This window comes from Pelobates fuscus, chromosome 2 (genome assembly GCF_036172605.1).
Source record: "Pelobates fuscus isolate aPelFus1 chromosome 2, aPelFus1.pri, whole genome shotgun sequence".
NCBI classification, from domain to species: domain Eukaryota; kingdom Metazoa; phylum Chordata; class Amphibia; order Anura; family Pelobatidae; genus Pelobates; species Pelobates fuscus.
The window spans coordinates 41681041-41704014 of record NC_086318.1 but is presented as its reverse complement, the minus strand read 5'-3'; the positions used below and the strand labels follow the sequence as shown (position 1 = coordinate 41704014).

The 22974-nt window shown below is 40.3% G+C and overlaps 1 protein-coding gene across 1 annotated transcript in view; it reads left to right on the top strand.

Annotated features, from left to right (window-relative positions):
* KLHL29 (kelch like family member 29) overlaps nucleotides 1-22974 on the top strand; it is an 830662-nt gene that overhangs the window by 760197 nt on the left and 47491 nt on the right. Inside the window, exon 13 of the mRNA XM_063440860.1 lies at nucleotides 11397-11590. Coding sequence (XP_063296930.1) covers nucleotides 11397-11590 — 194 coding nt within the window. The remainder of the gene's footprint in view (nucleotides 1-11396; nucleotides 11591-22974) is intronic.

Sequence of the window (22974 nt, the reverse complement as noted above, 5' to 3'; positions counted from 1 at the left end):
TAAATGCGTGCAAGTTTTCATTTGGGGTATATATACTAAACATTTATTTTTATTTATTTTGTATTTGGTCAGTGTTTGCTTACCTGTGTTTTTAAAGAGACTAGTAAGGTTTGATGGGACTATTTTTTTCCATCTGGACTCCTGATTGGACAGACCGTTTTCAAATGCTATTTTGTTTTGGAACCCAGTCTTCACTGGAAGCGATTTTCTGCTGGCTCATGTAGTGGGATTAGGAAGCGTGCATGCACTTGAGCAGTTATACAGTTAAAAAGTGATTGAGTAAGGTTGCATGTAGTTTTATCTTTTACAGTGTAACTTTACATAAGAGTTCAGGCGCTGGGATTCACTCTGCGTAGGGGGATATAGCTTTAGCAAGAATAATAATTACTAAGATTAGATCCCCAGAGTTTTCGATGAGGAACACACAGACATATGATTAATGTTTATATGAGTCAGATTAGTGAACTTCCCCATTTATTACTGTGCAATATGGTACACAAGAGATTTGTATAATATAATTTTTAATCAAATCTGTCCTCAAATACCCAAAACACATTGGATTTTAATGCTATTCAGATCAGCGTCGTTGTATAAAGAGTTTTTTTTTTAGTTAGTGAATAGTTCTATCCTACCTGTCGAGAATAAAATGTATTTTTCCATTGGTGTACAAAGTGGGGCTAACTATGAGTCTGCACTATGCATTGTGTAGTCCAGAATGATTCTAGAAGTTAGAACATCCTCTGGTTTCTCAGGTTTAAGCGTGAGATTTCATGTTTAAGCTCATTTTATGGTCACCTCTTCAAAGCTTTCTACACAGTCCATTGTTCATCAAGCTAATTCTCAAAATTGATAAATATATGCTTGCTTTGGAAGTGGAACTTCTACTTCCTGTTATTTAACTTTTATCATTGGGATATATATCACGCACAAATGCATATACACACGCACAGGGCTGGCGCCACTGTTAGGTGAACTAGGTATTCGCCTAGGGCGCCGGCCTGCTGGGGGCGCCCACCGGGATATTTCCTGGTGTGTTCCCCCTGTGCTGAGCCGCAGCGCTGGGGTGAGCAGCTCTGGAGCCGCCCCTCTCAGCGCCGAGCCGATCTACCAGGTGCCCGAAAATGGGGGCGCCTGGAGGAGCCCTGTCACAGGGGGCCCAGGAGGTGGCCATATGGCCACCTCAGGGTGCCCCTGAAGCTGTCCGTTTTTCGGTATGGCAGAGCAGGCACCTGCTTACCCTGATGGGAGGTGCCTGCTGTGCCAATAAATGCCGGCGGAGAGGAGGCAGGCAGGCGGCTGTGTGGGCGGCGAGAGAGGCTCTTCTTGCAGCTTCCCATTCCTCCCTCGCACACCCTCTGTGATGTTGGGAGCCGGAATACTAAACAGCGTGCTGGAGGAGTGAGGAGCTGCTCCACACTGGACGCCAGGGTGGTAAGGATGCTTTATATTTGAATCTGTGTTAGTAAGTGTTTGACTGTCAGTGAGTGTGTTTGTGTGAGTGTGTGTCTGTCAGTGAGTGTATGTATGTCAGTTTCTGTCTGTGCCTGTCAGTGAGTGAGTTTCTGTGTGTGTCTGTCAGTGAATGAGTGTGTCTGCCAGTGCATGTCTGTCAGTGAAAGAGTGGCATGAGGGGGCGGCAAAATGGATCTTTACCTAGGGCGGCAGAAATCCTTGCACCGGCCCTGCACACAGACACACAAACACATACATGCATGCATACATACATACATACACATGCATGCACGCAACACTTTAAAAAATGTAAAGTTTAAAAACTGCAAAGATTTTTTTTAATGCAAAAAATAACTGCTACATCTGACTTAATATAATGCATTCCGATTAAAATAATATTCATCTATTTTAAAACATTATCTTAAAGTGATTTATGTAAAGAACATTTCAAGTGGCAGAGTGACTTAAATAATGTAATCACAGTGCATAGTTATTTGCTTTAAAAAACAAACCAAAAGAAACATAAAAATTTGTATTTTTATCTGTTAGTGATTTAATGTTTCTGGTTTCTGATTCACTCAATGCATTCTAGTGACATGAAGATTAAGATCAGATTCTAATTATTATCCTCAAAAAGAACAGTTTATTCGAGTCTTTAAAGTAGTGATTATATTTTAGTAAGGATCATGCCGGTACTGACTACAATCCTATCCCAAACATTCTGTTCCTGCTTAGTGGCTTAATTTAGGAGAAAACAATGAATACTGTATACATAATACAACGGGCTAAGCCTATGAAGAGAGTGCCACTTCTGCTAATGTGTCATAGAATTATGTCTCTAGTGACAAGGTTGCCAGAACGAGTCCACAACACGGAAAGCGATGGGAAGAAACCCAAACTTTGTTTACATATCATTATAAAGGCAGGAAGGAAGAAGTTTGAGAATTTTTTCCAAATTACATTGAAAACAGTTATGTTTTATATGTACAGTTTATACATGAACTCTCTCACCCCTCCGGGTATTGCAAGGAAAGACAAAAAAAAAAACACCACACATCTAAGGAAAATATAATCTAGGGGATAATGGGCTTGGTTCCCCTGAGTAAAAAGGGACATTTAGGTCTGGATAGCAACAGCCTCCACTTTGTCACCTGTGGTATATTATTTTAAATATAATCAGTCTATACATACGGTAACTACCAGTTTCAAATGTTTAGTTATGGTGGTGATTAAAAAGTACTCCCTAGCATGAAATGGATGGGGGTGTTTAGATGACCAGCTGGACAGGAGCAGGAGACAATGGAGGCATGGTCAATGGAGGCAGGGAGCTGGTGGCCTTCAATTGACTGGTCTTTAAGTACCTAATCCAAGATGGCACCAGTGAGGATGAATGTGGACTTATCTTCATTGGTAAAATGTCTTCTTAAACTTCAGATATGACGCTGCTTTCCATGTCATCCACTCATCCTGGTGGTGGTTTGAATGGGACCGGTTTGGTGGACATTATCTAATTTTACCCCAAGAGAGAAGATAGAGGATTTCTTTTTCACAGCATTTTTAAAAGTTATATTACTTTTGTGGGGTGCTTTGTTCTATATAAACAAAATATAGATACACGAAAAGGTGGAATTGTGCAGTTTTTAAACCTAAATATGCCGTTCTAAGAATTATGTAGAAAACAACAAACATTTGTTTTGCGCAAAGAAGAGCGATTACCATCGAGATCAATGCTATTTTCCCAAATAGTTTTTTTATACATAACCTCGTCTGTGTTTTGTAAAAAAGCGTCCTTCATTTTTTTTTTCCTGCTAAATTTACTGTTGGTGTTATGGAAATTGCAGCTGGTATTTTGTAACTGATCAATTTGCTAGTCGTTGTTTATTTTGTAAGGTGTCATTTATCAAAGGTATTCACAGCGTGGATCAATACTGTGGTCAGTCGAGGTTATCTTCCAAATTATTCACACATGTCATTGGTCTTTAGTTGTTGTTTAACAGACATTATTAAAAGGATTGCTCTTTCATCAACAACTTCAACTAGTCAGTTCTCTATCTGTAGTTTTGATGTGTTCGTATAATATATACGTAATTTATTTGCTGAGAAAATATTCCTTGTTTGTACCGCATGCAGAACATACGTTAGTACTGTGCTGCATACATTCAAATAGTTAGAGGTAATAATATAACACGAGGTCTGGTGGGCTAACAGGGGGCTTGGGGATAGCTTAACCCCTTAAGGACACATGACATGTGTGACATGTCATGATTCCCTTTTATTCCAGAAGTTTGGTCCTTAAGGGGTTAAATGTTGGCATAATAGCTCACAAAAGGGGAAAGGGCATGCATTAATGCACATTAGATTGGTAAGAAGTCAAAATGGCTTGAAGTACTCTTTCAGGAGCTGAATGCAACGAGTAACATTTTGCAAAGCTCTAGAACAGTGGTTCCCAACCCTGTCCTCAAGTACCCCCTAACAGTCCAGGATTTAGTGATTAACCAGTTATGTCTAAGGCATTTTTAGAAAAAGAAACAAAAAAACACTGTAGACACAACAGGGTAATCCCTAAATCCTGGACTGGTAGGGGGTACTTAAGGACTGGGTTGGGAAACCCTACTCTAGTTTGTATAATGAAATTATACAAATTAATTCGGACATTTCTCTGGTATCAGCAGAATTAAGACACTGGAGAAGGAATCCCCGGAAGGCAGGCTAGTAGCCCCAAATAGTCCAGTTAGCAGAGTAACTCCCAGAAAGAAAAGCAAGGAAATAAGGCAGTAGCAGAACTAATGAACTTGCCACTGTCAATTAACCAACTCTACAGTCACAAGACCCTACATCCCTAAGCTGGTTCACACTCTCCCTCGTCACTTTAGCCTGCCACATTTCCCTGACTATTAACCCCTCTCATTGCCCAAATTATATTTCACCACATGTGCAGTTCAGACACTCTCCATGCAGGACACAGGCACAAGTCATGACATTTACAGACACACCATGCATTTCACAGACACCTCATGCAGTTCACTGACCCACCGCATGTCTGAAATTTTGTAGATAAATTAAAGTAATTTAATAAAAATAAAGTACCAAGATATAAAACACCCCTTACCACCCATCCAGGCATCGAGCCTAATACCTTTTTCCATTCTTCTGACAGCCAGGCTGACTCACACAGCCACCACAAGAGAGGGCTCCTTCCTGTCCTGCTGACCCGAGGCTAAAATCAGAGCAGTTGCTTTCTCCATCATCCTTGAGGAAGGCAGCGTAGACTCAAAATCCATTGCTTCCTGCTGCTCATGGGACATTGCCTGAAAGAAATAAAGAAACATGTGTATGCTCTCACCTCTGCTGCGACCATCACTGCTCTCCCTTCCCTGATGGGTGGCCAAGAGTGGGCCCCTAAACACTGGTGGCCATTGCACCTGCTGCAGAAGCAGTTGCTCCATCTCTGAAACAAGGAATGGTTCTTTAAATTCTGTTATGGTTCTTTGTACCAAAAAACGCTCAAAGTTAGCTGGAAATATTTTTGCAGATTGAAATCTAATCAATAATTAGTTTTCAAATGAGATATGACAGAATATAGACTCACGATGGTCAAAGAGCCATTTGGGTGGTTTATAGGTCAGTACTCTGACCAGTTACAGGTTAAAAAAAGATAAATATTTTTGTTTTGTTTTGTTTTTTTTGTTCTTGATTTATGTAAGCCGATTCTGGCCAGTCAGTTCAAGTGTCCGGCGGTCAGTTTAGTTTAAAGTATTATATGGGATGAGAGTTGAGGATACCATACTTTGTAGCTAATCTGAGCAGTCTTGCAGAGAGATGTTTATGTGTAGATTTGAGTTTTAATTCAATTCTCAGACTGAATTCTACCTGAGACAAGTTCCTTTAAGGTTACTCAGACAGCGTGATGTGAGCTGAATTCTGAGCAGTCTTTCAGAAGTATTCCAAACTCCCTGCCTCGTACTGAAATGACTGCTTGGCAGGCCAAGGGTAGAATGCGAGGCTACATGTAGACCAAACACGGAATGTAATCTCCGCATCCAGCAGGGTTTGCATTTGCTGTCTTTTGTGAGATTGTTATCAGAGTTAAAGTCCAACTTATTTGTTTGTTTTCTTTTTATTTAGATGGATAGAGAAAGTTTTTCTTCTGTTTATTTAATTTTGTCAGATTAACATTTTGTTTGCGCATGTTCTATATTTTCCTTTTACGATGTAAGATTTCATTGTATTTGATTAATATTTTGCATAAATAACTATATACACTTAATTACTATAGCCACTTTTCATGAATAATACATGTTCCTCTCAGGGGAGGCTGGTGAAGTTCTAAGATTAGGGATACCATCAGAAATTTCAGGGGACCCTTGTACAGCTCAAGCCCTGGGCCCCGGAGTCTGCCCACAGTGTCCATCCCTAAGTCTTCCCACAAGGTTAAGTAAAGTTGATGCAGTGTGTGGTAATAGTGGATGCAAGCTGTGTGTATGTATAGTGGATGCAGAGTAGGTGTGTATAGTCAATCCAGTGTGTATGTGTGATGGATGCAGTGTGTGTGTAAAGTGGATTCAGTGGCTGTGTGTAAAGTCGATTCAGTATCTGTGTTTGTGCTGTGGATTCAGTGTATTGTGTTTGTGTAGTGGATGCAGTGTGTGTGTTTGTGTAATGGATGTAGTGTGTGTAGTGGATGCAGTGTCTGTGTAGTGTATGCTGTGTGTGTGTTTTTGCGCAGTGGATGCTGTGTGTAGTGAATGCAGTGTATGTGTGGTGGACGTAGTGTGTGTGTGTGGTGGATATAGTGTCTGTGTAGTGGATGCAATGTGTGTATTGAATGCAGTGTGTGTTTGTGGTGTTGTATAAGAGCTGTGAGGGTAAGCAGTTTTTTACTTGATAATTGGTTTTATCCCCCCTCCCTGCCTCTCACCTGTGGCCAGGGAGGGGGTACACTGGATTCACTGAGTCATGTGGCACTAGCAGTGTTAATTTTGTCAGATTTTAGTCGACTAGTCAACTACGACTTGACTAAAATTAAAACAATTCAGATGACTAAAACACGACAAACTAAAATGGCTTTTTAGTCAAAAGACTATGACTATATTGAAATTTGCCGTCAAAACTAACACTGGTGGGTAAGACACATGGGGGAGGGAGTAGAAGAAATGAGACTAATGGGCTGATGGAATGAGACACATGGGAAGTTGGGGGGACACAAAGAGAAACAGAGGGGGCTGGGAAAGGGGCAAAATAGACATAGAGGCCTTAATTAAACCAACGTGTCAACTAAAATCTACTGGAGATTTAGTCGACTAAAACTAGACTAAAACTAAAACAATTCAGAGACTAAAATACGACTAAAACTAAAATGGCTTTTTAGTCAAAAGACTATGACTACAACTAAATTGAAATTTGCAGCTAGGATTGTCATCAGGGAGGCACAGCCCAATCAATAGGTAGCCCTGCACTCAATGGATTATGTAGAACTGGAATAGCTGTAAAAACTTTGGTCGTTTCCTAACGTGCTGAGGCTCAGAGCCTGTATAGGCCACATCCTGGGGAAGGGTTTGTCTTAAAAGGCTGAAGTGGTTGTGGGCATATGAGAAAAAAACAACAATAGAAACAGAAGAGATAGATGGGGGAACTGAGAGAAACAGAAGAGATAGATGGGGGGAACTGAGAGAAACAGAAGAAATAGATGGGGAGAGAAACAGAAGAGATAGATGGGGGAACAGAGAGAAACAGAAGAGATAGATGGGGAGAGAAACAGAAGAGATAGATGGGGGAACTGAGAGAAACAGAAGAAATAGATGGGGAGAGAAACAGAAGAGATAGATGGGGGAACAGAGAGAAACAGAAGAGATAGATGGGGAGAGAAACAGAAGAGATAGATGGAGGGAACTGAGAGAATCAGAAGAGATAGATGGGGGAACTGAGAGAAACAGAAGAAATAGATGGGGAGAGAAACAGAAGAGATAGATGGGGGAACAGAGAGAAACAGAAGAGATAGATGGGGAGAGAAACAGAAGAGATAGATGGAGGGAACTGAGAGAATCAGAAGAGATAGATGGGGGAACAGAGAGAAACAGAAGAGATAGATGGGGAGAGAAACAGAAGAAATAGATGGGGGAACTGAGAGAATCAGAAGAAATAGATGGGGGAACTGAGAGAATCAGAAGAGATAGATGGGGGAACAGAGAGAAACAGAAGAAATAGATGGGGGAACAGAGAGAAACAGAAGAGATAGATGGGGGAACTGAGAGAAACAGAAGTGGCTGAGACTGATAGGAGAGCGGTATATGTGTACGGGTTTCCTCTCCCTGTAGTACACAGATGGAGGTGGCAGTATTGCTGCTGTTCCCCATAACCGGAAATAATACACAGTTCACCAACTGACGGTTCCCCTAATCTCAGGCAGAACCAGGACTTGTTTCAGTCTGCCCAGTATTAGTGAGAGTTACACTCCTCGGCAGCACCTGCCGCCATATTAATTCCTCTCTCTCCATATTAATAACCTGCCTCTCTCAAACGTAATCCTGTCATCCATCATATACCTCCCACTAATCTGGGACAAATGCCCTAAAATTACACACACCCCATAATATACCCCAACAGTTACTGTATCGCTGTCAGTAACCCTGGGCCTAATTCTTGCACTAACCCTAAAAGTAACCCAAACCCTAGTTTTCAGTCTCCTGAAATACAGTCGTGTGTGTGCGTGTGTGTGCGTGTGTGTGCGTGTGTGTGTGCGTGTGTGTGTGTGCGTGCGTGTGTGTGTGCATAATGTAGAAAAGAAATATAAATACATTGTACTTAATAGGCATGAACCATATTAATAGAATAATTACATTATTAAGTTTAAGTTAATGGCGTGCAGGAGTTACAATAGAATAGAAATGAGCATTTAACACATCTTTCAAACCATTCTTTAACAGAGCTAAGAAACAGAAAATTAACCCATGGCTTATACACACTCTAATTAATGGATGGTCAGAAGAGTGATCGATCATGTTGTATTATTAGAACTGACCTGACGCGTTTCAAGAAGTAACATGTTATAGGAAAATAACACTTTTCCTTCAATAGTTGCTATTGTTGCCTTATTGATTTACACGAAGAGAGTGAGGCAGAGAAGAGCAGGTCAGGTGACAACTCTGTGTATTTAGAACATAAATGCTATGACGTGAATCTGATTTATTAACCCACTTCTAGGAAACTGATGTATTCTAGGAAAAGGCACCAATTCTGATAATTATTTTCCTCTGTTTTGTAAAAAAGTGTGCCTGTCTGCCCGTCTGTCTATCAACAACATAGCAGTTCTGAAATTCCAAATCCCAATGATCCTAAATACCCCCAAAATAATAGAATGACCAAATCAATTATGTCATTTACATTTTATCTATATTTTCAGCCTTTTGTACATCTCTTGGATGTGTTCATGGAACCGTCCTTTAAAAGCTTTGAGTCTGAGATTCATATCTGTCTCCTGGCAGAGTCCGGGTTCCCTTTCGTGTTGAGTTTATTAAGGGTTCCTGTCTCTTTAGTTGATTATTTTCATTTATTCATGCAGACTCTTTTTTTTGTGTAAATGATAGCGTATAACACATGAAAGGATAGAATATATATATATAGTAAAAAAAAAAAAAACAGACAAGAGTGTAATCTTATCAATGGCATTTCTGATTAAAGAGATAGAAGACAAGATGTGAACTCTTCGATTTAGCATAATGTGCTGTAATGCCAACAGAAAATCTAGCCACTGAGTAAAGACAGTTAAAGTAAAGGTTGTTCTTTGTGTCTGTCTAATCCCCCAAAAGTACTGCCAAACATGACCTGCACTTACAAAATAATAAAATACATTATTATACTATTAACCTTTTGGGTGTCGCGAGAGTATGAAAAGAGGTAAAAATGCCCTTGATTTTCTATGTTTTTCTACTACATGGTGAATAGCTGTATCGTTCAGGATCATCAGACAATCATTTTGGTGTTTAGTAAATAAATCCCTTTGGCTCAAAATACAACCAATTAATATTGTTAAAGCGAATCCATTGCCCTCATTTCAATATCATCCAGAGAAGTATCAGATTTTATGTGGTATAGGGTTTTATGGTATTCCCCCTGCACAGCATTTTGTGTATTTTCTAAATTTTGTACACAGTCAGTTTAATGAGAACTATATGGTATCTCTTTAAGACGTGTTCCCTACATTGCATTTAGCAGAGAAATTCAGGGATGTCTTGCATTTTCTGAACTTCGATATCCAACCATCTCACTCCAGAGCTTTGACCAAGGGACCACGGGGAGAAATGTGCGTTCCCCATGAGAAGTTCTTTAGGTAAAATGGCTGCTTTCAATTACTTTCACTTGCATACAGATGAGGTGCATTTCAAATACATACATTGGTTATTTTATTTTGCGCATGACCACACAGGTTTATTAAGTCTACTGAACTGTAAATTGTAGGATTTAAGAAAGTGACAGGTACGCTTTTAAAGCATTAACCGAGTACTGTAATGCACTTTTACTACTAAATATGTGCAAAATAACTAAAATATCCTATCTGCAAAATATCAGTATGCTAAAAGACAAATACATTATGACATGTATCTGCCAATCTGCCCAATCAATTTATTGTATCAGTTGTTCACAATATAATTTGTGGCTAAACAGAATTCACATACATTTCTCATAAAACAAATATCTGCAAATTCGTTTTTTATTGGAATATAAAAGTGTGCAGATGACTATAATGCATTACACATTTTCAACTTGAAGCAAAATACAATATGTAGAAATAAAGAATAATACTCATTTCATATGAAGCATATTAACAGCAAGACAGACAAACACATGTGATTGTTATAGCACAAAGGATGACGATGAAGTGTAATGAAGGTAGTTCATACGGTGGTTTTGGGGATAGGAAAAGGTGGTGGAAAGGTGGAAAGGGACGAGAAGTGGAGTAATGGAAGGGAACAGGGAAGATGATTGTGCCAAACAATAAAATATTCAATCAATTACATACCAGAATATCCTCAATGCAGTGCCAAATGGTGCCACAGGCCCATAGCAGTGAATAGAAATAAATAGTTATGGAGGGGCTGGTATGAGGGTAGCAAAGGCAGTAGACCCAATTAGCCTACCTCAATGAAACCAACAAATAGCATAGTTGGCATTCAGACTTGGATTAGATGCCACCAATGACTCCATCAGTTGGGTTTGTTTGATTCCCATCTATCCATTCCGTCGTATTTAGAAGATCTTTTGTTTTCCATTGTTTGGGTTTCACCCCGTTTGCCAGATGTAAAAGCTGTCTTGTGGATTTGTTTTATTTTGAAATATTTAATTGTATATAATGTAGGAATATACCTGCAGTGGAGTTATCAAGGTCTTCAAGTCCTCCTTTGTAGCTCTCACAAACTAAACCGATATGTAGGTGTGTTCCTCCCCTAGCAAAACATTTTGTATTCTAACATTGTTTGGTACCATCTAACCAGGTCCATATCTAGTTGGGGTTTGTAATCCAACTAGCTATGGCCTGATTAGATATGGACCTGATTGTAAAAAAGTGTCAGGTGTTGGAAGCTTATCAAGGAAATTAATTAAAACATGTAGTTCCATTTTCAATCACCAAAAAGTTGGAAAAGTTGTTTACTGGTGTGAGTTAAGAAATTAATTTAAGACACACTTACCTCAACAACACAATAGCACCAACATTTTACCATGATGACCTGAGCAGATCGTGCATACTTGGTACTATGGGACTCCAGTGAATTGTCTCATGCGCTAATATCTTTCCATATGATGTAAATCCATCAAATATTTAGAAAAAATAATAAAAGAAACTTTGAGATTGATCATAGTTTCATAATCCCAGGTAACACCAACAGATGCCTATTATGTTTACAGTACATTTGTGTTATGATAACACAATGCTATTTGTTTCTTTCTAGGTACGATACAATCATCAACCAATGGGAAACTGTAGCTGCTCTTCCCAAACCAGTACACTCTGCGGCAGCCACAGTTTGTGGGGGTAAAATATATGTATTTGGCGGCGTGAACGAAGCTGGCAGAGCAGCTGGGGTCCTTCAATCCTACGTGCCACAGACAAACACATGGAGTTTTATTGAATCGCCTATGATCGGTGAGTTTTTTCTAGTCTTTAACATTATGATGCGATTTTAAAAGTGATAATAGCCCATATGTTTTATTTATATCACTCTAGATGGTATTGCTCAGTTTTGTCGCTTCCCGTTATTGACCGTGTCATTCTAAAAGTTGTTACTCATATGATGTTGGTTGAAATATTTTCTCTTTATAGTTTTTTAGTATCCTTGTCCCATCACAGTCTTAGAACGTCAGGGCCTGTTTTTCTTTATGAGCGTACCTCCCTGGGATCAATGCCCTTTCTTTTTTCTAGGCCATTTAGCATGTTATTTTCTAAGAAATGTTTTTTTCTGGCTTTAGACCTACAGAGCCAGTAAAGGTCTAGAGATTCTCTGAACACTTGATAACCACTGTATATCATCCAACCAACGCATTTCGCCAAACCTAAGCTAACTTCCACTATAGAACCAAAACACAGTAGCAGATTAATAAGCAGTTGATTTGTGAGTATAGTCGATTGTAACACCAAGATAATGTTGCACGGCTTACAGTATTAAAAACCATTGATTTGAAGTTTAATACAGTACCTTCAAATCAGGGAGACCAAAAGGAAAAGCATGCTGCCAGATGTTGTGTGCCCATAAGACCTTTAGTCCCACAGCTCTTTACCTCCATTCAAAATGTCTTACAGCTCATAGCATACACACCGACACCGTGTCTGAGACTTACACATCATTTAAATGACAGGCCGAAAGGTTTCTCCATGCAAAATAATAGAAACTCCAGGCAGATATCACCATGATGTATAATTTACAATCAGGTAGAGAACAACGATGCAGGAGTCATTATCTTTGTGCCGCATTCGTCACCCATCAGGAATCCTGCTTGTTGCTGGGTGCACGTGCCTTGCATATCACTGTGTAGCCGACAGGTAGCCTCTGTTTTAGTGCCAATCTGCTGATGACAGGGATTCTGCCCAGCTGGATTTGTCATTGGTGGCTATCTGTAGTTAGAAATATGGAAATCTGAGAATTCTGCTGCTACACAGCTAGAGATAAAATTGATAATTCTTAAAGGAAAAAAAAAACCTGTGAAATGACAACGGGATTTTACTAGTTAATAAACTTTTTAAGATCCAGTAAGTTAACTAATACATCACAATTTAAATGGCCCAAATACATACTCTGGCATAGGGTACAACTGAAAGTGCATGGCCAGGGAGGGCGGGCTTCCTATGGCCTGGAAGAAATTGCAAACAATTAGTCCAATTTGAGTCCAAACCTACTAACACTAATATTGCAAGAACTAGAATACAACGAATAAGAATTACATTATATATTTTAGTATTGTACTGTGAGGCAACAGCCCACAATCCTCACCTGGTGTATGGGTTAAATTTGGCATGCACTCTTCTTTTGCCACAGTTGCCATATCGAAAGTTTTATTAAGAAAACAAAAAATAGCATTTTACTTGCTAAGATTGCTAGCCTACATTGTAATTAAAGGGCTACTCCAAACACAGAGACCATTACAGCAATTTGAAGTGGTCATGGTACCTAGAGACTGTATGTGCAGCATTTCATCATAAAAAACACTGCACGTAAAGAGTTTAACCCCTTCTGCCAAAAGTGTAATCTCCAGCTCTGGCAGTATCAGTGGGGTGTTATTGTCCAGCCTGGAAGAAGAGTTTCTGGTGGCTAATTTTAATTCTGTGCATGTTTAGAATTTATCTTCACTACATACGGCATTCTCTCTACAGACAGCCAATGGTGGCACGTCCCCCCTCTCTGCATGCCCATGTCCCCTTGTAACCACAAATTCCCTTCTCCCTCCTCGCTCCTCCCCCCCCCTGCGAGAGGCAGTGACCCTCAGATGATGGGAATAAGGCAAAATACAGAATAAGCGGCATTCAAAGAATCAAGAACTGAGAGGGACAGATGTTAAGCCACGTGGGTAACATTTAATAATGTTAAATATCCCTCCTGCAAAATGCTGCCCATTATTTAAAATTATACCGATATTGGAAATCTCATTTTCTCCTGTGAATTATTCTAAGAAGAGAAACAATTTTTTCATATATCCACATTTTCTGTTTTCTCTTTTTAATATTATGCCCCCAAGCAACAGTGACTGCAGCAATCGATTTCCATTCAGGCAAAGTACAGGTTAAATTTAAATTGTTTATCATTAGGTTATCATTAGGAATTGGCACCTGAAATGTCATTTAAATGTGTATTCTTCTATTTATCCCCCGGGATCTAGTTATTTTATGTTATTAGAAAGTATCAGGACAGAGAGAGAGGTTTAATGTTGCTTCAAGGATTCCAGCTTGCATTTTGGACTAGACTAGACTCTCTGTTGGTTATTCATGATTATATGTTTGCTACGAGTATATACGAGTGGATAAAAGGGCTAGCTAATGAATAAAATCCCTTTTATGGAATTCAAAAGGACTGAAGCAGGTCTCATTCTGTGTGTACATGCTCTATAAATTCATAGATGTTTAGAAACAGTAATCACTTTCAATCTGCAACTCTCTGCAATGGTAATATAATTTTCCAAAAATGTTTCTAACAAAACAATAATTTTGAGATACATCTATTTGATCTTCATGTGAACACTGAAGAGAGTTTGGTATGACAGCACACTCAGTCAGAGTATAAGGGTTTAAGGTATTGCATTAAAGCTGTAATGGAACCACTGAAGGTCAGATACATGTTCAAAGGTTCCTGTTTTGGCCTGATATATTTTTACATCTATGATCACATACTGGGTGGGACTCTCCAGCGTCATTTTAGCCGCACTAGCATCATTCCAGATGCATGTTTGCCTGCTCTCACCTTCGCCCATGTCATTCTGAAGCCGTTTTTACTCCTAGAATGATGTAGGTTCCGACATTGACATCTTTTATAGACTTTGCTAGAGCCTTTGTTGCAATGTCAGAGTTGATGTGAGTGTGCATGTCCAACTGACGCAGGATGATGATGTCAGGGCTTGAGCCCTTTTAAACCAATACTTCTTTATAATCAGCACCTTTTTATGGTTTATGTGCCCTTAAGCATGTTATTCTGTGTAATTTTGTTTTGTTTTTCTGGTACTGAACTAGCTCGATCCCTGAGTTTGTCCTCCCTTTCCTGTTACAAGTAGAATCCTTGGCTTGCTGATCCAACCTGTCCATGACTTTGAGTTATATTTGCTCTGGTCTACTAGATTGTTCTGATATTTCTTAATTGTAGACTAAAACACATTGAGGAACAAGTCCATAGTCATGTGTCACACAACTTTTAAATTGCCCAAATGGCACTTGAAAACTGACATAAATATGACTATTTTCAATTTTGAAGCTGAAATGTTTATCACGATGGTTACTTTCTTTTGTTGAGCATTGCAATTTATACAGACACAGAAGCTGACCGAGATAACTTTGGTCCCATAAAGAGAAGAAGACCAGTCGATTTAACAGAGTTAATAGCCACTATATAGAGACATCATCTGACATCATTTGATCCCCTGCTGATTTTGAACATTTGCCCACTGACAAAAAAATGATCAGTCTATAATTTTATTGGTAGGTGTATTTTAACAGTCAGAGACAGAATAACAAAAAAAAAAATTCCAGAAAAATGCATGTCAAAAAAGTTATAAATTGATTTGCATTTAATGAGTGAAATAAGCATTTGACCCCTTCGACTTAGTACTTGGTGGCAAAACCCTTGTTGGCAATCACAGAGGATGAGTCATGGGGGTAGAGTTTGGAATCTGTTTGATAGTTTCTGTGGACAGGTGTCTTTTATACAGGTAACAAGCTGAAATTAGGAGCACTCCCTTTAAGAGAGTGCTCCTAAACACAGCTTGTTACCTGTATAAAAGACACCTGGGAGCCAGAAATCTTGCTAATTGATGGGGGATCAAATACTTATTTATTTCATTGACATGCAAATCAATGTATAACTTTTTTGCCATGCGTTTTTCTGATTATTCTGTCTCTCACTGTTAAAATACACCTACCATTAAATTATAGACTTATAATTTCTTTGTCAGTGGACAAACGTTCAAATTCAGCAGGGGATCAACTACTTTTTTCCCTCACTGTATGCATTGTGACTAAGCAGAGAACCTGCAGTCAGGTAGCACAATAAATACATAAGCATAGTTTCCCAGCATCCTTCTGCTGAGGTAGATTTGTGTGCAATACACTCTGCCAAAACACTGAAGGGTTAAAGCTTCTTCTAATGACAACAGAATGAATGTATATGTCAACCGAGAAACGGCAGGGTTCCAGTTTGTAAAATGTTGGGGCAATGTTACAGCGTTTGTCTTCCAGATGGTTAGAAGTAATGATAATATCCTGTGTCTGTGGCATTCTATTCCAGAACGCTCATCAGGACGATGTATTCAGGCATGTAGACAGCTAGTGATTTTACCCTGTGTGTAGCCAAGTCGAACGGCACTTCATATTCAGTTTGAAACATTTCAATAGAAAACAGGAAGGCTCTCCTGCCCACAAAACTGAACCCAGAGCAAATATTTTTGTCAGAATGCTCTTGTCTTCTTCAATAATTATTACTACGAAAATAAAACCTTTTTCCATGTAAGATTGCCATCCGTTTTTGACAAGCTTTTTTATTTCTTAAAACACATTGTGCTACTGGTGAGATACATTCATGATAACTAGTTGGAAAGTGCTAAAATTACATTAAGATATCCAGATCTTATTATTTGGGAATGCTTACAGTGATGGACTATTCCAAGATAATCTCCATCACAAATGATTCCCATGTCGAGAAAGTCAGCAAGTTATCAGGTTCGCAGGTTATCATAGATGCTCTACCATTCACCTTTATACTCCAAAAGGAAGAGTTTTGAAAACAAGGGGCAGATTATCCTTATCTTGTATCTGGTAAACTCAAACAGACAGTCACTAGAACTTTCTGTGTCAGTGTGCCAATTTGTGCTAAGTGCCTACATGCATATTGGCAGTTGGACTGCACTAACAGTACATACACATATTGAACAGTTTTAGAAGAATTTGTTAGAAGAGATGATAGAAAAGGATAATTTTATTGTTATTTGATGTTGAAGGTAGAGTCTTGCTCAACTCTGCTGATGATGGACTTCATAAAGTAAGTATAGTCATGGACTAACACCAAAGGGATTAAATATATATTTTTTAAAAATATATTTCTCAGCTTTACGAAGTTCCTCTATACTTATGTCTCATGATATCCCAGCACCGAGGTCAAGTGAAGTCTACATGGAAGCTCATAGGGTGGCCTTTAGCATACAACCAACTTTCCACTTATCCAAGCTGCTCAGTTTACACCATCATTGCTGAAATGTCTTGTTCTGGTCCAAATAAAGCTAAAGCACTAGAGATCTGTAAACCACCGGCAAAATTAAACAGAAAATAGTGTTTCTCCACCCTCTGCCCCCGAGCCTTTTAAATTAAGATTATTACTCTCACAAAGCAGAGACTTGTCTGAAAATAAGTTTCATAAAAACACATTACATCAATCTTAATACGTTTTAGGAGATTGAAACTCCAGAACGTCATTATTGCAGTTTGAGATCTTGTCATATGCATCTTCCCAGCTCGTGACAGCACTAGGCAGAAAGACTATTGTCCAGAAATCCTCTTCTAGCTTAGGAAAATAATAAGAACAATTGGATTGCAGGAAGTTGCAGTAGGATATCTAATAAGAAAATGAGAAGTTGAGGGAAAAAATTGAGTTAGGAGGTAAACATCGGGGACTTAGAGATGTTATTGTATCTAATAAAAGAAAACGTTTTTGGCTGCTCTCTTTTTTTATGTTCCTCGAGGGAATATGGTAGAGATGGAGCCTCCTCGGGGATTCAAAGCTACTGTACTCGATAAGAAAAGTTCTTTATCTCACTAGAAAAAAAATACAAAATGTTCCCTCTTACGAAAACTTCGATTTCAGTTCAAAGTTAGTTTCATAGGTATAGCAAAAATATTAATATTATGTGACAGAGCCGGTGACGAGGGAATCCAGTTCTCGATTTAAGATTTCTGACATTTTTTTTAAGAAAGCTATGGATGATTATGAATTAATTTACCAAATGCGACATATTTCAAGGAGAGAAAGCTGATGTCTGACTTTTCAAGTCCTACATTACAACCCAAACAGATATCCAGGTAATGAACAGCCAAGCGACAAAACTTAAATGCTGAATGATCACGAACCTACCTTATCTCCTACGCTGCCGAAACCTTCCCTGAACTAGAATCAAAAAATATGTTCTATAAACTATCATAGAGCTTTGCTGACCCCTATTCTACACTAGCTGTTAAATGCTACTACCATACTCAAGTTAAATAATCCACTAACAAGATTATTCATTATGGTCTGAATTCTTGGAATTCAAGGTCAAGTTAAATGGCAAAATAGCTGAATTATAAACATTCTCTGTGATTTCTGCGCCCCCCTCCCCTTATTTTATAGATACCTACCCAAATGTTTGTTTTGCTAGACTAGCCCTGACCTCATGTGTGCATAGATGCATCTCCCCATTCTATAGCTTTATTGCAGGCCTATCTGACCCTAAAATCTCTTTCCCACAGCCTGAGTTAAAAGTTTCCTTACTCAGATCTGAGCAGAACTCAGATGCCATCTTACTCTGCTCCGTACCCAGGGCTGATGTTATGGTCACAAATGCCTGGGTGCATTTTTATTTTTTTTGATGACCTCGTTGGGCATGGTCATCTTACCAACTCCTCTCCTTCACAAATGTCCAGACGTGCATGTTTGTCTGGCAATGACTCCACCTCTCCATTATTTGGTAAGGGCCTGTAGTGGGGCATTGGGCCTGTAGTGGGAGATTGGGGCTGTAGTGGGTTAAAAGGGCAGTAGTGTGGGATTGGAGGTTTAGTGGGAAATAGGAGCTGTAGTGCGGTATAAAGGCTATAGTTGGAGGTTAGGGGCTGAAGTGATGGGTTAGAAGTTGTAGTGTGGGTTAGTAGTAGTGTTGTAAACAGGCAGTCGTGGCACTAGGGGCTGTAGTGGGGCTAGGGAGCTGAAGTGGGTTAGAAGATGTAGTGGGGAATTGGGGCAGTAGTGTGGGGTTTAGTAGCAGTAGTCAATTACCTTGGGAGTTTCATGTGGCCCTACAGTACCCCCACACAACAACTACAAATTACTGTTTATTTCCAGCATACACTCCTCAGTGATCCTATCTAGTACAATTAACATTTAAAATGAAAATGATTTGAATTTACTCCTGGTTCTTTCATATATAACCCACACAGCACATATATTAGGAAACTGTGGGCTAAGAGACAGACAGCAAGAACAAACGTACTCTAAGATTAAAAACTGTAAACAAAAACAAAATGGCAAAAACAAAATGGCAAAAACAATACAAGCATAAGCAAGTCAAAAGGCATTAGCTATGAATGAAATGCATACATAATTTAAAAAAGCAGACTAGCAAGTACAATAGTGACACACAAACCTCCGGAGTGTCCCTATTTTGGGCCCAAATCCATCTGTCCCTCTCTTCAGGGCCAGATTAAGAGCCCAGTGTGCCTGGTGCTGACATTTATGATGGGCCTAATTACAGAATCCTATCGACTAAAAACACTAAAACGGTCATACCTCCCAAGCGTTATGTATCTGATGGAGATGGTGTTGGAGGGAAACTCAAAGGATGCAGCTATAAGAAAACACATACTCGATGCTAATCTCTCTCTAATTTATGCTTTCATCTTTCAAGTAAATCCATACCCCCTAACAGCAGTGTCCAGTGAAGCAGGAAGTCAATGGGCAGGGTAAAAGGGTGGGCCACTGATGCGAATAACGTGACCAGAACTGCCAAAAGGGGCGAACATGTCCAAAAAGGGGGCATGTCTGTCCAAAGAATTGGAAGTCCAGCCTGGCATCAGTGTCCCTATGTATCACAGTGTCAGTGTCCCCATGTCGCCCAGTCCCCTAGTCTTCCAGTGTCTGTGTCCTCATTTCTCCCCATGTCCCCTGTGTCACTAGGATACTAGGGGACACTGAGACACCTGGGGACACTGGGACACATAGGGGCACTGGGACAGAGAGGGGCACTAAGACACTTGGGGACACTGGGAGACATGGGGGCACTTGTGGATACAGACATGGGGACACTGGGAGACATGGGGACACTGGGAGAAATGGGACACAGACACTAGGTACACAGACACTGGGAGACATGGGAACACAGATATTGGGGATACTGAGAGACATGGGAACACAGACACTGGGAAACACTGAGACATGGGGACACTGAGACACTAGGGACACTGGCTGGGAGGCATAGGGACAGGAGACACTTGGGGACACTGGGAGATATGGGGGCACTTGTGGACATGGACATGTGGACACTGGGAGACATAGGGACACTGGGTGACATGGGACACTGGGGACACAGAGACATGAAGACAATGAGCCACTAGGGACACTGGCTGGGAGACATGTGGACACTGGGAGACATGGGGACACTGAGACACTAGGGACACAGAGACATGGGGACACAGACACTGGGAGACTAGGGGACACTGGGAACCATGGGGACACTGGCTGGGAGACACAGACATTTGGGGACACTGGGAGCCATAGGGACACTGAGACACTAGGGACACTGAGAGACTTGGGGACACAGGGAGCCATGGGGACACTTGCTGGGAGACATGGGAACACTGGGAGACATGGAGACACTGTGTCCCTAGTATCTCTGTGTCACAATGTGTCTCCCAATGTCCCTATGTCTCTCAGCATCCCCATATCTCAGTGTCCCCACGTGTCTCAGTTTCCCCAAGTGTCTCAGTGTCCCCATGTCTCCCTGCTGCCTTTCCTCTCATCCCTCGCTTCCCTGAGCTAAAGGCTGTCTCTGCAGGCCAGGAGCTGCTGTCTGAACTCTCTGCGCTGTGTAGCTGCTCCCCCGCAAATCAGTGAGTAAAGAGACGCAGGGAGGGATATGCTGGAACTTCCTATCCCTGCCTCTCTCCACACACAGTGACCCCTACTGGCTGGTGCCGGTATTGCAGAGTAATTTCAGTTTATACTGAGAAAAATATCTGCATTTGTATTGCCAGTATTATTGTAATACCGGCATGGCCAGGCAGCCTCAAATACCGTCTATGCTGGTAAAATACCAGTCAGGTGGCAAACCTAAGAATAGTGTGTAAAAAAAAAAATATATATATATATATATATATTTTTTTTTTTTTTTAATGGGCCTATTCCATGGGTCTGGGCCTGGAGCTGCAGCTCCATCAGCCCCTATGTTAATCCGGCCCTGCCTCTCTTCTATTCTAATGTCCCTCTTTTCTAGTAGCTCCATGCTGTTGGTGTGTCGGAGTGTTTAACAGATCTCCACAGCCATATTATTCCCAGTAATGTGTCTTTAAACTATAATCAGTCGGTATAAATAAGATACATTTTTGTTGTATAAATGATTATTATCAGTAACTTTGTATTTCTCAGAAAAGTCCTGCCCCTGGCCACAGCGCCATTCACACTTCTATTTGGAGGTATGATCATACAAACTAAAAAGACACACGCAAAAAATATTAAAAAAAAAGTAATAAAGCACTCAGAAATCAAATGCAAAAAATAAATATGGTTTCATGTATAATTATAGAGTTAAAGCTCAGAAATATGAAGCCTTGAATAGACTTATAACCAATATAAAAAATGTTTTTAAACTTTTTTAAACATGTAAGATTAATTGGGTTATTGAGATACCCATAATCATAACCTTTATGCATACCCCAATTAATCTTTATTTTTTTATATTGGTTATAAGTCTATTCAATGATTCCTATTTCTGAGATTTAACTCTATAATTATAAATGAAAACATATTTTTTTTTTACATTTGATTTCTAAGTTATTACTTTTATTTATTTACCGTATTTATCGGCGTATAACACGCACCGGCGTATAACACGCACCTCATTTTCAGAAGGAAATTCCAGGAAATTTCCCCCCCTCCCATAGTATTCCCCCCCCTCATCCCATAGTGTCCCCCCCCCCCTTCCATAGTATTCTCCACCCCCTCCCATAGTATTCTCCATCCCCTCCCATAGTGCCCCCCCTTTCCATAGTATTCCCCCCTCCCATAGTATTCTCCACCCCCTCCCATAGTGTTCCCTCTCTCATCCCATAGTGTTCCCCCCCTTTCCATAGTATTCTTCCCCCCTCCCATAGTATTCTCCACCCCCTCCCATAGTATTCTCCACCCCCTCCCATAGTGTTCCCCCCCTCATCCCATAGTGTTCCCCCCCTCATCCCATAGTGTTCCCCCCCTCATCCCATAGTGTTCCCCCCCTCATCCCATAGTGTCCCCCCCCTTTCCATAGTATTCTTCCCCCCTCCCATAGTATTCTCCAGCCCCTCCCATAGTGTTCCCCCCTCATCCCATAGTGTTCCCCCCCTCATCCCATAGTGTTCCCCCCCTTTCCATAGTATTGTTCCCCCCTTTCCATAGTATTGCCCCCCCTTTCCATAGTATTGTTCCCCCCCTTTCCACAGTATTGTTCCCCCCTTTCCATAGTATTGTTCCCCCCCTTTCCATAGTATTGTTCCCCCCCTTTCCATAGTATTGTTCCCCCCCTTTCCATAGTATTGTTCCCCCCCCTTTCCATAGTATTGTTTCCCCCCCTCCCATAGTGTTCTCCACCCCCTCCCATAGTGTCCCCCCCCCTCCCATAGTGTCCCCTAGTGCACTTTCTTTCTTGTCCCATATTTACTTACCTGTCTTGAAGCGTGGGCCGGCTTCACAGCGCGCACCGCGGTACTGGAACTTCAATTTCAGGTTCCGGTTTCCGGCGGGACTGAAAGGAAGTGTGCACATAGTGTGCACACTTCCTTTCAGTCCCGCCGGAAACCAGAACCTGAAATTGAAGTTCCAGTACCGCGGTGCGCGCTGTGAAGCCGGCCCACACTTCAAGACAGGTAAGTAAACATGTGTTATCAGCGTATAACACGCACCCATCATTTTTCCCCTATGTTCAGGGAGAAAAAGTGCGTGTTATACGCCGATAAATACGGTATTTTTTGTTTGTTTTTTAAAGACACAGACTAGAAAGTAAATATGCAATAGTCTTTAATTTGTTTTAATTTAAATTTTATTGTTTAGATTTTTTTTATTTTTTTTTTACTTATTGTGACGGTGCTAGGCGCAAGATCTGTGTGTCCATAGACAGCCAAACACAGGGTTGGCAAGCCTATACTTAGAGCTAGTAGTAAACATGAATAGATAGCCTGCCTGATGTTTTTTTTCTGCTATTGTAAGACATGCGGAGCTTGTGGTCTATAATTAAGTGAAAATAAAGAGGATTTCAGGTTATGGGTGCAAAATAATGAAAGTTGTGTGATTATACAGTTAAACTGTTGACTTCAATTTCCACCTAAAGGTTAAACGAGCACATATT